Source organism: Stegostoma tigrinum, chromosome 39 (genome assembly GCF_030684315.1).
Source record: "Stegostoma tigrinum isolate sSteTig4 chromosome 39, sSteTig4.hap1, whole genome shotgun sequence".
NCBI lineage: Eukaryota > Metazoa > Chordata > Chondrichthyes > Orectolobiformes > Stegostomatidae > Stegostoma > Stegostoma tigrinum.
This window is the reverse complement of record NC_081392.1, coordinates 11,948,024-11,960,382: the sequence shown is the minus strand read 5'-3', so window position 1 is coordinate 11,960,382 and position 12,359 is coordinate 11,948,024. Positions and strand designations below refer to the sequence as shown.

Below are 12,359 nucleotides of genomic sequence, written 5' to 3'. Positions count from 1 at the left end.
GTTGTGAGAATGCTAGAGAAACCCAGCAGGTCTGACAGCATCTGTGGAGAGAGAGTTACCAAGTCCCTTATGACTCTTCTTCAGAGCTGGTGTAACTTAGTGTAATAACAATTCCTTTAGTAAATTGTTGATAGCCATCAGATTGATTTCCCAATTTCAAAAAGGCAACCATCCTGTTGTACCTTAAATCTACTCTATTGCATACCATTGACCTATTGAAGGATGCAAAGTCAGGCCTGGCTAAAAACATGTTAGCGGGGACTCAATTGACAGGTTTCCTGGTCTCAAACATCTGTGATTTCTGCCAAAGATCACTTTTGGATGGCAAGGTCCTGTTGAGCAGACAGGCACCTAACCAAGGTCAAAGGCTGGGGTTCTGAAATAAAATTCCATTGTTCCATTTCGAAGCATCACAAGGAGTGGAGCAAAGCAGCTAAGGAGTTGTTTATTGTGTCACAGATTCAGGTCACAATCGCTATAACACATCATGGTTACTCTGAGGCCTTTAGTGTCCCAATCTGAGTGTTGTCACAGTATCGAAAATCAGATGCGGATTATATTACAAAACATTTCTTAGAATTTCTCGCTATTTGTGGAATGAACATTTCATCTGTGTCACAGTGGCAGGTGTGATATTATTCCAGCAACATCAGAATGATTCAGAAATCAGTTTTTTTTTATGTAGAGACATGGACGCACAGGGACAACACAGGGACAGACACCCCCATGGGTGCAGACTAAGACAAATGCAAACACACATTTCATGCTCACAAATGTGGTCATTTGGACCCTTCCCCAGTTGCCACCCTGCGCACATGGTATCAGCTGGCAGTGCTGAGTGGGGACTGCACAGTCAGATGTCTATCAGGTGGCATATTAAGCCAATGTACCAGCTGCCCTCTCACGGAGATGCAAAAATGTCACAGGGCACCCTTTCTGTAGGACGGGTGGTAGCCTAATGATATTATCACTGGACTGCAAATCAAGAGACCCCAAGTAATAGATCTGGCACCTGGGTTTGAATCCTGCCACAACAGATGGTGGAATTTGAATTCAAATAAAACTCTAGAATTAGAAGTCTAACGATGACCACGAATCCATTGTCAAGAAAATCCATCCGGCTCACTTGTTTCCTTTAGGGAAGGAAACTGTCATCCTTACCTGGTCGGCCCTACGTATGACTCCAGACCCACAGCAATGTGGTTGACTCTTAACTGCCCTCTGTGCAATTAAAGCTCTAACCCTCATCCCATGAATGCATTTAAAAAAAGCTATCTGGCTGAAGACTGGGATAACAAGGTGTAGAGCTGGATGAACACAACAGGCCAAGCAGCATCAGAGGAGCAGGAAAGCTGACGTTTCAGGCCTAGACCCTTCATCAGAAATGGGGGAGGGGAAGAGGGTTCTGAAATCAATAGGGAGAGAGGGGGAAGTGGATTGAAGATGGATAGAGGAGAAGATAGGTGGAAGAGGAGACAGACGGGTCAAAGAGGCAGGGATGGAGCCAGTAAAGGTGAGCGTAGGTGGGGAGGTAGGGAGGAGATAGGTCAATCCAGAGAGCACAGACAGGTCAAGGGGGCAGAATGAGGCTAGTGCTTAGGAGGTGGGGGTGGGGCTTGTGGTGGGAGGAGGGAAGAGGTGGGAGGAAGGGACAAGCCGGGCTGGTGTTGGGATGTGGTCGGAGGGAGGGGAGATTTTGAAGCTTGTGAAGTCCACATACTATTGATACCTATGCTCGGTTTGCGACAAACAACTGCACATCCCAGCCCAGAACCCATTTCAACCACCACCCCCATCCCCCAACACCTTGCACGACATGTCCATCCTGGCCTTCCTGGACTGATCTATCCCCACCCTAACTACCCCCGTACACTCACCTTTACTGGCTCCATCCCCGCCTCTTTGACCTGTTTATCTCCTCTCCACCGATCTGCTCCTTTATCCATCTTCCATCTGCCTCCCTCTCTCTCTATTTATTTCAGAATCCCTTCCCCTCCCCCATTTCTGAAGAAGGGCCCAGGCCGGAAACGTCAGCTTTCCTGCTCCTCTGATGATGCTTGGCCTGCTGTGTTCATCCAGCTCCGCACCTTGTTATCTCAGAGAACATCCCTTGCCTGAGGGATGTAAGAGAAGATTCCAGTGTGCATTAATGTTGAACACATCATTGTCCTCCCAAAGAAAGGAGGGGAAATATGCAGAATAACCCAGCAAAATTGGTGGAAGAGCCAGAGGGAAGGGAAAGAGAAATTTTTTCAACATAAGGATTTGGTTTGCACGTCCTCAAAGAGTGGAGGAAGTGGGTTCATTTTCCTGGTTGGGCGCAGCTCAATATTTGAGAAGCTCAACACCATTCAGGGCAAAGCAACATCGATTGGTACAACATCCACCACCTTCAACATTTATTCCCCCCACCACTGACGCTCAGTAGCTTAAGTGTGTACCATCTACAAGATGCAATGCAGCAGCTCACCCAAGGCTCTTTCTTCCAAACCCATGACCTCTACCATTTAGAAGGAGACAGGCAGTACATCCCATAGGAACACCATCACCTGCAAGTTCCCCTCCAAGCCACTCACAATTGTAAACAATTGTTTATGAGGTTCATGGACTGGGCCAGTGTGTATTGGCCTCGAGATGGTGGTGACCTGCCTCCTGGAACTGATACAATCCTTGGAGTATAGGTGTGACACTTGCGCTACAATCCATTGCACCAACTAATGGTTAAGCTGTGAGGAATATGAAGTGATTCTTCCCCTCCGGGATGGAGAGTCTGCAAGGGGTTAAAGTTGGCACCATTTGCTCCCAACTTCACCATTGTGGATTCAGCGGGCTGAACATCCTCCTTCTGCAATCAACTTTCGAGAGTCAAACTGGCCCAAAAACAGCTGCCAGAACCTCAAGAACGCAACAGCTTTTGGAACTTGTCTATTGCACCTGCAGGCTATCAGTTAAGGAAATGTTAGTTTAGTTCCAAATATTAACTTGGTCAAACAGCCAATTCAGAAAGTAGGTGGTGTACATAGGGGTTAATACAGGAACGTGAAACCAAAATGTGGGAACCACTTCAACCTTAGCAGTACAGAGCTGTGTGAGAGCAGAACAGCAGCTTCTGATGGTTGAAATCAAGGTGCCCTAGAAGGGGTAGCTGATTTAAGTGCTCCGAGACAAAAATCGGTTAATAAAGTTAATAAAGTTTTTATTTCTCTGTAAACTGCTGCTTAAAGTACTGAAATGTATTAACGCTCCTTTTTATGACAGATAAAAAGAGCTGTTGGCCAAATTTTAATATATAATCTTTATCAGTTTTCACTGGTTAATTGTTCTTAATCCACATCAACAGAATCAGATCCTGCTGAAGGTGTCAGAAATTCATCTTTATGGCAAATGTCCACACCCTCAAGACAACACAAAAGTCTTCACAGAACTAGGAGCAGGAGTAGGCTATTCAGCCCCCTGAGCCTGCTCTGCCATTCAATGCAACCATATTGCAATCACACGCTTTTGGAGTGCTGCTCCTTTAGCTTCACCTGGTGTTGTGTGACTTCTGACTTTATCCACCCGAGTCCAACACTGGCACCTCTACATCTGGGGCGGCACAGTGGCTCAGTGGTTAGCACTGCAGCCTCACAGCGCCAGGGACCCGGGTTCGATTCCAGCCTCGGGCGACTGTCCATGCAACGTTTGGTCGTTCTCCCCGTGTCTGCGTGGGTTTCCTCCGGGTGCTCCGGTTTACTCCCACGGTCCAAAGATGTGCAGGCTAGGTGGATTGGCCGTGTTAAATTGCCCGTAGTGTTCAGGGGTGTGTGAGTTATAGGGGGATGGGTCTGGGTGGGATGCTCCGAGGAGTGGTGTGGACTTGCTGGGTCGAGGGGCCTGTTTCCACACTGCAGGGAATCTAATCTAATCTAATCATCAATATGATCGTGGTTTATCTCATTGCAGCTTCAACTCCACTTTCCTGCTCACCTCCCATAATCCTTTAACTGATTACGAATCGATAATCTGTCCATCTCCTCCTTAATTTTATTCAGTGTCTACCACACTCTGCAATAGTGAATCCCAAAGATGTAATTTCTCCTCATCTCTGTTCGAAATCTGCTATCCCTTAGCCTAAAATTTGACCCCTTGTTCTCAATGGCCCTAAAGGGGAAATGTCCATTCTATCTTCATGGAGTGCAGTCATGATTGGCACCTAGCCTGGTGAGCCATAGCAGACCTTTCAGCCCATTGAAAGGTAGAGTTGGTTCAAACAGATCACAACTGATATCAAAGGGAAATCTTCTGAAGAAGAGTCTCGACCCGAAACGTCAGCCTTCCTGCTCCTCTGATGCTGCTTGGCCTGCTGTGTTCATCCAGCTCTACGCCTTGTTATCTCAGATTCTCCAGCATCGGCAGTTCCTACTGTCTCTGTGACAACTGATAGTAATCCTTTTTATGCATCTTTGCTTGACATTTAATCTAACCAAAAGGGGAGCGGCACAACAGGCCAGAAACAAACGGTCATCCAAAACTTCTAATATTACAGCATAATATTTAAGGGCTACCATTAAGTTGGCTATGGTGTCCTTAGGAATTTAAGTTTAATCTACTGGCTACTGCTACAAGCAAAGCCCCAGGAAGAAATTTGAGGAGGTACAGAAGTGTATGCTGTTTTTTGACTAAAAACTTCCAATTTACCTATGCTAAAAAATACAGAGCTTGAATCACTTCATCAAACAACCTTTTCTCAATCAGGAAATGCAGAGCTGCAAGGCTTTCCAACTGGTAACTGTAACAACAAATAGATTGGGTGGTTAATTGTTGGGACAGAGTGGTTGGCCAGACAATGAAACCTACACCAACAAGCACAATCAAAGTTGGCAACTTACATGTGAACAAACAGAGCTCATGACCTTGGTTAACAAGGTGTGGAGCTGGATGAACACAGCAGGCCAGGCAGCATCTTTGGAGCAGGAAGGCTGACGTTTCGGGCCTAGACCCTTCTTCAGAAATGGGGGAGGAGAAGGGGGATTTAGAATAAATAGGGAGAGAGGGGGAGGCGGATCGTTGATGGATAGAGGAGAAGATTACAAGAGAGTTGCAGTGGGAGAGAGATCCCCTAAGGTTTGTCCAGAGGAGGGTAACTCCTTCAGGTTAGGCATCCCTGGAAGAGGCTTCACAGTGAGGTTAACATTGTATCAGAGATAATAGGAATTGCAGATGCTGGAAAATCTGAGCATCTGCATTCCAGCATCTGCAGTTCCTATTATCTCTGATACAATTTTAACCTCACTGCGAAGCCTCTTCTAACCTGAAGAAGTTACCCTCCTCCCTCTGGACAAACCTCAGGGGATGTCTCTCCCACCGCAACTCTCTTGTAATCTTCTCCTCTATCCATCTTCGATCCACCTCCCCCTCTCTCCCTATTTATTTCAGAACCCTCTTCCCCTCCCCCATTTCCGATAAAGGGTCTAGGCCCGAAACGTCAGCTTTCCAGCTCCTAAGATGCTGCTTGGCCTGCTGTGTTCATCCAGCTCCACACCTTGTTATCTCGGATTCTCCAGGATCAGCAGTTCCAATTATCTCATGATCTTGGTGTAATGTACAACAGAGTGGGGTTTGCAGGGCTGTGAACCAGCTCAGCACAATGGGCTGAATGGGCTACCTTCATTCGGTATCATTTTAATATCTCATCCTACAGTTGACCCTGGGGGATTTGGAAGATTTTCCATAGATTAAGTAAGACATTCTTTGCATTTAGAGTAAAGCATTTATTGAGATTTCATTTCACCAATATAAAGAGAAATTTCTTGATTGTCTGTGTTGAGTTAAGAGATGCATACTTGTTTTGTGGTGGTTCTGCAAGTAAATGTTAGACTGCCTAAAGATCAGTTCCAGTACCATCCTTCACCAACTGATGAAGGGGTCGTATGGCAGCTCAGTGGTTAGCACTGCTGCCTCACAGGGCCAGGAACCTGGGTTCAATTCCACCCTCAGGTGACTGTCTGTGTGGAGTTTGCCCATTCTCCCTATTTCTGTGTGGGTTTCTTCTGGGTGCTCCCAGAGTCCAAAGATGTGCAGGTTAGGATGGATTGGCCGTAGTGCCCAGGGATATGCAGGCTAGGTAGGTTAGGCTGCCAGCAAACAGGTTACACTACTAACTGAGTCATCTCAACAAATAAGTTATCTCTCAGAGGATGACACATCTGTGCAATTCTTTACTACACAGGGCTGTGGAGGCTAGGTTATGAATATATTCAAAGCTGAGATAGATAGTGTTTTACTTAGGAAGGGACTCAAGAGTTATGGGGAAGTATTATGATCTACCAAGAGCTGGAAAGTGGGATTTTTTTTTATTCATTCACAGGATGAGGGTGTCACTGGCTAGGGCAGCATTTATTACCCAACCCTAATTGCCCAGAGGGCAGCTAAGAGTCGAACACATTATGGTGGGTCTGGAGTGACATGTAGGCCAGATCAGGTAAGGATGGCAGATTCCTTCCCTAAAGGGTATTAGTGAACCAGATGGGGTTTTCTGACAATTAACAGTGGATTCATGGTCATCTTTAGATTCTTAATTCCGGATTTGTGTTTTGGAATCAAATTCCACCATCTGAGAGGAATTCAAATCCAGATCCCAGGGACATTACCCAGGTCTCTGGTATTACCACTAGGCCATCGCCTCCCATCCAGATTAAGGCGATTAAGTTTGTTTTTTTGGCCAGTGTGGCCTCTTACACAGGGCTTAGTGTTCTCCATGCTTTTTAACATTTCAACCGGGTCCTCTTGCAAATGCTTACACTGTTCAAGAAGGATCAGGGGACAGGATACACGAGCCAGAACAGCCTACAACTGTTCCCTCTGTAGCCCGGGGACACCAGTTTCCAAGCAGTTGTGAGCGAGTTTGGACACCAACAACAGGCTGTTGTGAGGCTGTCTTTCCCAGTGCTGATCATTTAAAAGAAAGATATGACAATGACAGGAGCTCCTGACTTCAGTCATATTCACAGGCAGCACCCCCTCTCCACACCACCAGCTCAAACTGGACTGACATTGACTAAACCAAAGCAGTTATCAGGGAGACAAACTGAAGAACTGTAGATGCTGGAAAACAGAAACTGCTGGAGAAACTCAGCAGGTCTAACAACATCTGTGGCAAGAAAGCAGAGGTGACCTTTCGACTCCAGTGACCCTTTTCCAGAACTCTTTCAATTGTGCTACTGATGTTTCCCAGCCGTCTCTGGTTTTGTTTAAGCTAACAGAAAGGTTGTTCCTTCACAATCAACTCTCATGCTTTAAAAAAAATTGGCTGGCATTTACAGGAGTGCTACTCCTCGCCACTAGGTGTGTGAAAACACGCTTGGAATACCATGTTCCGTTCTGGTCACCTCATTATAGGAAAGATGTGGAAGATTTAGAGAGGGTGCAGGGGAGATTTACCAGGATACTGCCTGGACTGGAGGGCAGGTCTTATGGGGAAAGGTTGAGGGAGTTAGGGCTTTTTTCACTGGAGCAAAGAAAGATGGGAGGTGACTTGATAGAGGTTTACAAGATCATGAGAGGCATCAATAGAGTGAATAGTCAGACACTTTTGTCGAGGGCGGAAATGACTACTATGAAGGGGCATAATTTTAAGGCTATTGGAGGAAGGTATAGGGGAGATCTCAGAGGTAGGTTCTTCACACAGAGAGTGGTGGGCATGTGGAATGTGCTGCCAGCAGTGATATTGGAGCAAGACACTTTAGTGATTTTTAAGTGACTCTTGGATAGGCACAGGAATAATAGCGAAATGTAGGGTATGCAGGGTAGATTGATCTTAGTAGGATAATAATTCAGCACAACATTGTGGGCCGAAGGGCCTGTACTGTGCTGTACTGTTCTAAGGTCTACTGCACACATCAACGAAGCACTCCTTGAAGTGGAGAGAACTGAGCAGCTAGTTTGTACACAGCAAGATCCCACAAGCAGCAATGAGCAGATTTTCTTTGTGGTGTGCGCTGTCAATTGAGGGATAAATATTGCTTAAGGACTCCCAGATTAACTCTCCTTCCAACTCAGAGCCATGTCATCTTTTCACATCCACTCAAAAAAGTAGTTGAGGCCTCAGTTTAGTGTCTATATCTAAGCAGTGAACCCCACACCAGTACAGTGACCCCTCAACGCTGCGTTAGAATGTCAGCCTGCATTTTTGTCAGCCTGAACTAAGCAGCAAGAAATGAAAACCAGAACCTGGTGACTTAAGAGGCAAGTAATCCAAATGGTCACACAATTTGCCCTTAAGTTGATTTCACCAAGCCCACATTACTTTATGAAGAAATAACAAAGACAAAAAAAACACTTTGTTGAAAAATACATCTTCCGATTAACCAAAAGAAAAATAGCACCGAGTAAAGAGTTGTATTGGTCTGGAACATACAGCCAGAATGCTGGCGAAACCAGAATCTGCAGTTACATGGAAAAGCAGATCAGGTACTGAGAGTACAAGGGGTCATTGTTTCAAAGGAGAGATCACCATCTGAGGCAGAGACAAAGAAAAATATTCTCTCTGAGGGTCAAGAGTCTTTGGAACACTCTTCCTCCTCCAGTGTTGGAAGCAGACTTTGAATAGTTCTTTTAAGGGCTGAGGTGGTTATATTCTTGATAAACAAGGGGGTGAAAAGTGTAATCAAAATTGTAGAATCCCTACAGTGTGGAAGTAGGCTCATTCAGCCCATTGAATTCACTCTAACCCTCTGATATGTTATCTGGGCTAGGCAAAAACCTGACTTGGAACTTTGTCACTGATCCTGGGCTTGAATTGTGGAACTGCCTTTGAACACAGTGGGTGGTTTGAGAAGATTGCTCACCACAACTTCTCCAGAGGCAAATGGAGATGGGCATTAAATACCCCAGGCGACGTCCACATTCCCTGAACACAAATAAAGTGCGGAGTTGCATTTACAACCAGATTATCTCATTGAATGGCTATGCCTGCTCCTAAATCACATAAATTTAGGCAAAAGTAGGCCATTCAGTCCTTCAATCCTGTTACTTCATTCAACATGATCACTGGATGTCCTCTCTCTCTCAAAGCCACTTTCCCACTGATTCTCCAGTTTGCTTCGATGACTTTAAAATCTAAAAAAAATCTGATTATTGAATCAACACAGCGGCCAAGCAGCATTAGAGGAGCAGGAAAGCTGATGTTTCAGGCCTAGACCCTTCTTCGGAAATGGGAGAGGGGAAGGGGGTGCAGATTCTCCAGCATCTGCAGTACCTACTATCTCTGATTACTGAATATATTTAGCGATTATAGGGAGAGGCTGAATAGGCTGGGGCTATTTTCCTTGGAGTGTAGGATGCTGAGGGGTGACTTTATGGAAGTTTATAAAATCATGGGGGGCATGGATAGGGTGATTAGCCAAGGTCTTTTCCCCAGCGTAGGGGAGTCCAAAACGAGAGGGGCACAGGTTTATGGTGAGAGGGGAAAGATTTGAAAGGGGCCTGAGGGGCAACTTTTTCACACAGAGGGTGGTGTGTGTATGGAATGAGCTGCTGGAGGAGGTGGTGGAGGCTGGTACAGTTACAACATTTAAAAGGCATTTGGATGGGTACAGGGATAGGAATGATCTAGAGGGATATGGACCAGAGCTGGTAAATAGGACTAGATTTGTATGGGATATCTGGCTGACATGGACAAGTTGGACCAAAGGGTCTTTTTTCCATTTCCATGCTTTACAACTCTACGGCTCAACCTCCACAGCCTTCTGTGGTAAAGAATTCCACAGGTTCACTATTGTTTGAATGAAGTAATTTTTCCACACCACACTCCTAAATGATCTACCCCATAGTCTGAGACTGTAACCCTTAGTTCCAGATACCCACCTACCAGGGGAAACTCCCTTCCTGCATCTAGTTTGTCTGGCCCAGTGAGAAATGTATACAATTCTCTCAGATTCTTCCTCATCCTTCTGAAGGAAATAAGGAAGGTCAAAAGAAAACAAGCAAAGTCATTACAGACCCAGAGGCTAGAGAGAGGGGTGGGTACAATTACAACATTTGAAAGGCATCTGGATGGGTTTATGAATAGGAAGGGCTTTAGAGGAATGTGGGCCAAATGCTGGCAAATGGGACTAGGTCAGATAGGTGCAAACCGTCGGAAGGGTCGGTTTCCGTGCTGTGCGACTCCCTGATGGTGGTTTCACATGAGGGTCAGGCTGGGGAGGACAGAATTTCATAGTAACCTCAGCCCACCTAGCTAACCCATTGGGATATCTAGCACCTTTTACAATGCCCCCACAGCATTTGTAACAATTCTGAAGTTGTTGTTGCAATCAGGAAATAAAAACGAGTTAGGGGATGTTAGAAGGCGTCTGAGGGTTGGGGTGAGTTGTGGTGGGGGGGGGGGGGGGGTGCGTGAGACTGATCAGCAAGCATTTTCAACGAATTGGCCCTTACACGATGCCATTAACTGGGCCACCTCACTCTCCTTAACAACCACATAGCCAACGCTCGTCTCTGCAACCACGTGGCAGATTGCATCAGACAGCGATTACGGAAAGAAGTCACCCACAGTGACTCCTATACAGGCTGAGCAGCTTTGAAAACGGGACTACCAAAACTGTGAAAAACATTGGTGAGAAATTCCAAAACAGTGACAAATTAAATCAAACGAATTCAACTCTTCAGCAAATCAATTGTCCCTCCCCCACAGCTCGACAGAATTGCAAAAAAATTTAAAAGCTTTGCTGAAAGTAATGGTTACATGGTTGACCTGAAATTGAATGGGTGCGTTCAATTTCACCTCAACTATGTAACCATTTTAATCCGAGCTGGGTCCGGATTTTGTTTAAAAAGGAGTGTGTGTGTGTGTGTGTGATAGAGAGAGTGTGTGTGTGTGTGTGTGTGTGTGTGTGTGTGTGTGAGAGAGAGAGAGAGAGAGGAGGGTGTTACATATACCTTATAAGATCCAGAAAGGAGTCTGTGATCTCTTTAGGCTCCGGCAGGGCATCTTCCAAACCCAGCAGATCGGGGCTGGCGTCAGCGCCGACCCCGGGCTTGACGATAAAAGCCATGGTCACTCCGATCGCCGAGGCGATAAGGGTGGTCAGGAAGAAGAAAAGCATCGCCCAGCCTCCTAACTTGCCCAGGGCTCGGGGGTCGAGGCTGGCAGCTCCGGACACTAAGCTGCACACCACCAGCGGGATGATGATCATCTTCAGCAGCCGCAGCAACAGCTCCCCTGGGAAGGAGAAGTAGATGATCTGGACCCTGCTGAGGTGGAGGTTCCTCACCGACAGGCCGATCGCCACCCCGGTGATCACCCCGATCACGGTCAGGATCACCAGCAGGTTGGAGCTGATGCAACTCTTGATTTTTCTCATCTGGCCGGCGGCCTCAGGCTTTCGGAACGACTCACAGTCGCCGCTGCTCGCTACATTGTTGCCATCGTCTGATAGCTTGTTGCCGTTCGCAGCTTTCTCGTCCAGGTAGATATCCCCGTTTAAAATCCCCTTCGAACGATCGTCACTCAATGAAGCCATAATTCCCTCCTAATCCGCGTTTTCTCTCCTATCACGGGTAGTTGATACAAATAATAAATATACCTCTTGAAACCTTCGGCTTGCCTTGCGCACTCGTTTCTCTTGTGAAATCCACGCGAGGTAGAAATCGAGCGGGGGGAATGTGTTTGAAACTGACTCGTTCCGCTTGACCCACGAGGTGTACATTTCAAGGGCGGGGGCGAGCCCGTTGAATCATGATGAGAACGGAAGTGTAACAGCCAATCCCTCGCTGTACACACAACGGTCCCCCTGCTGGGCAGGAGCAAGCAAAGAGGGAGGAGGGAAGGACAGTTTTTTTTTCAAATTCATTTGTAGAATGTGGCCCTCTGCTGATTAGACCAGCATTTTGTTGCCCATCTGTAATTGTCTCTTGAAACGGTGAAGGCGAATCTGAGGAAGGATCACCGGACCCGAAACGTTAACTCTGTTTTCTCCTTCACAGATGGTGCTAGAATTGCCGAGCATTTCCAGCAACTTTGTTTTAGTTCCTGATTTACAGCATCCGCAATTCTTTTGTTTTTTTTATATATAGCGAATTGTCTTCTTGAATTGCTACAGACCATCTAATGTTGAGACACCCAAAATATTATTAGGGGAGGGAGTTCCAGGTGTTGATCCAGTCACACTGAAGGGTCGGTAATATATTTTCGAAGTCAGGATAATGATAAGTTTACAAAAGTGAGGCCGTAGTATCTTTTTCCTAGGGTTTAACGTAAAAGTGGGGAAGTTTTAAAGGAGATCATTGAATCATCGATAACAAGGTATAGAGCTGGATGAACACAGCAGGCCGAGCAGGAAAGCTGATGTTTCGGGTCGAGACCCTTCCTCACAAATGAA

The 12,359-nt window shown here is 46.1% G+C and overlaps 1 protein-coding gene across 1 annotated transcript in view; it reads right to left on the bottom strand.

The window, feature by feature from the left end:
* slc1a5 (solute carrier family 1 member 5) overlaps positions 1-11,721 on the bottom strand; it is a 36,507-nt gene extending 24,786 nt beyond the window's left edge. The window contains exon 1 of the mRNA XM_048522616.2: positions 10,918-11,721. Coding sequence (XP_048378573.1) covers positions 10,918-11,501 — 584 coding nt within the window. The 5' untranslated portion in view covers positions 11,502-11,721. The remainder of the gene's footprint in view (positions 1-10,917) is intronic.
* Between the last annotated feature and the right edge of the window lie 638 nt (positions 11,722-12,359).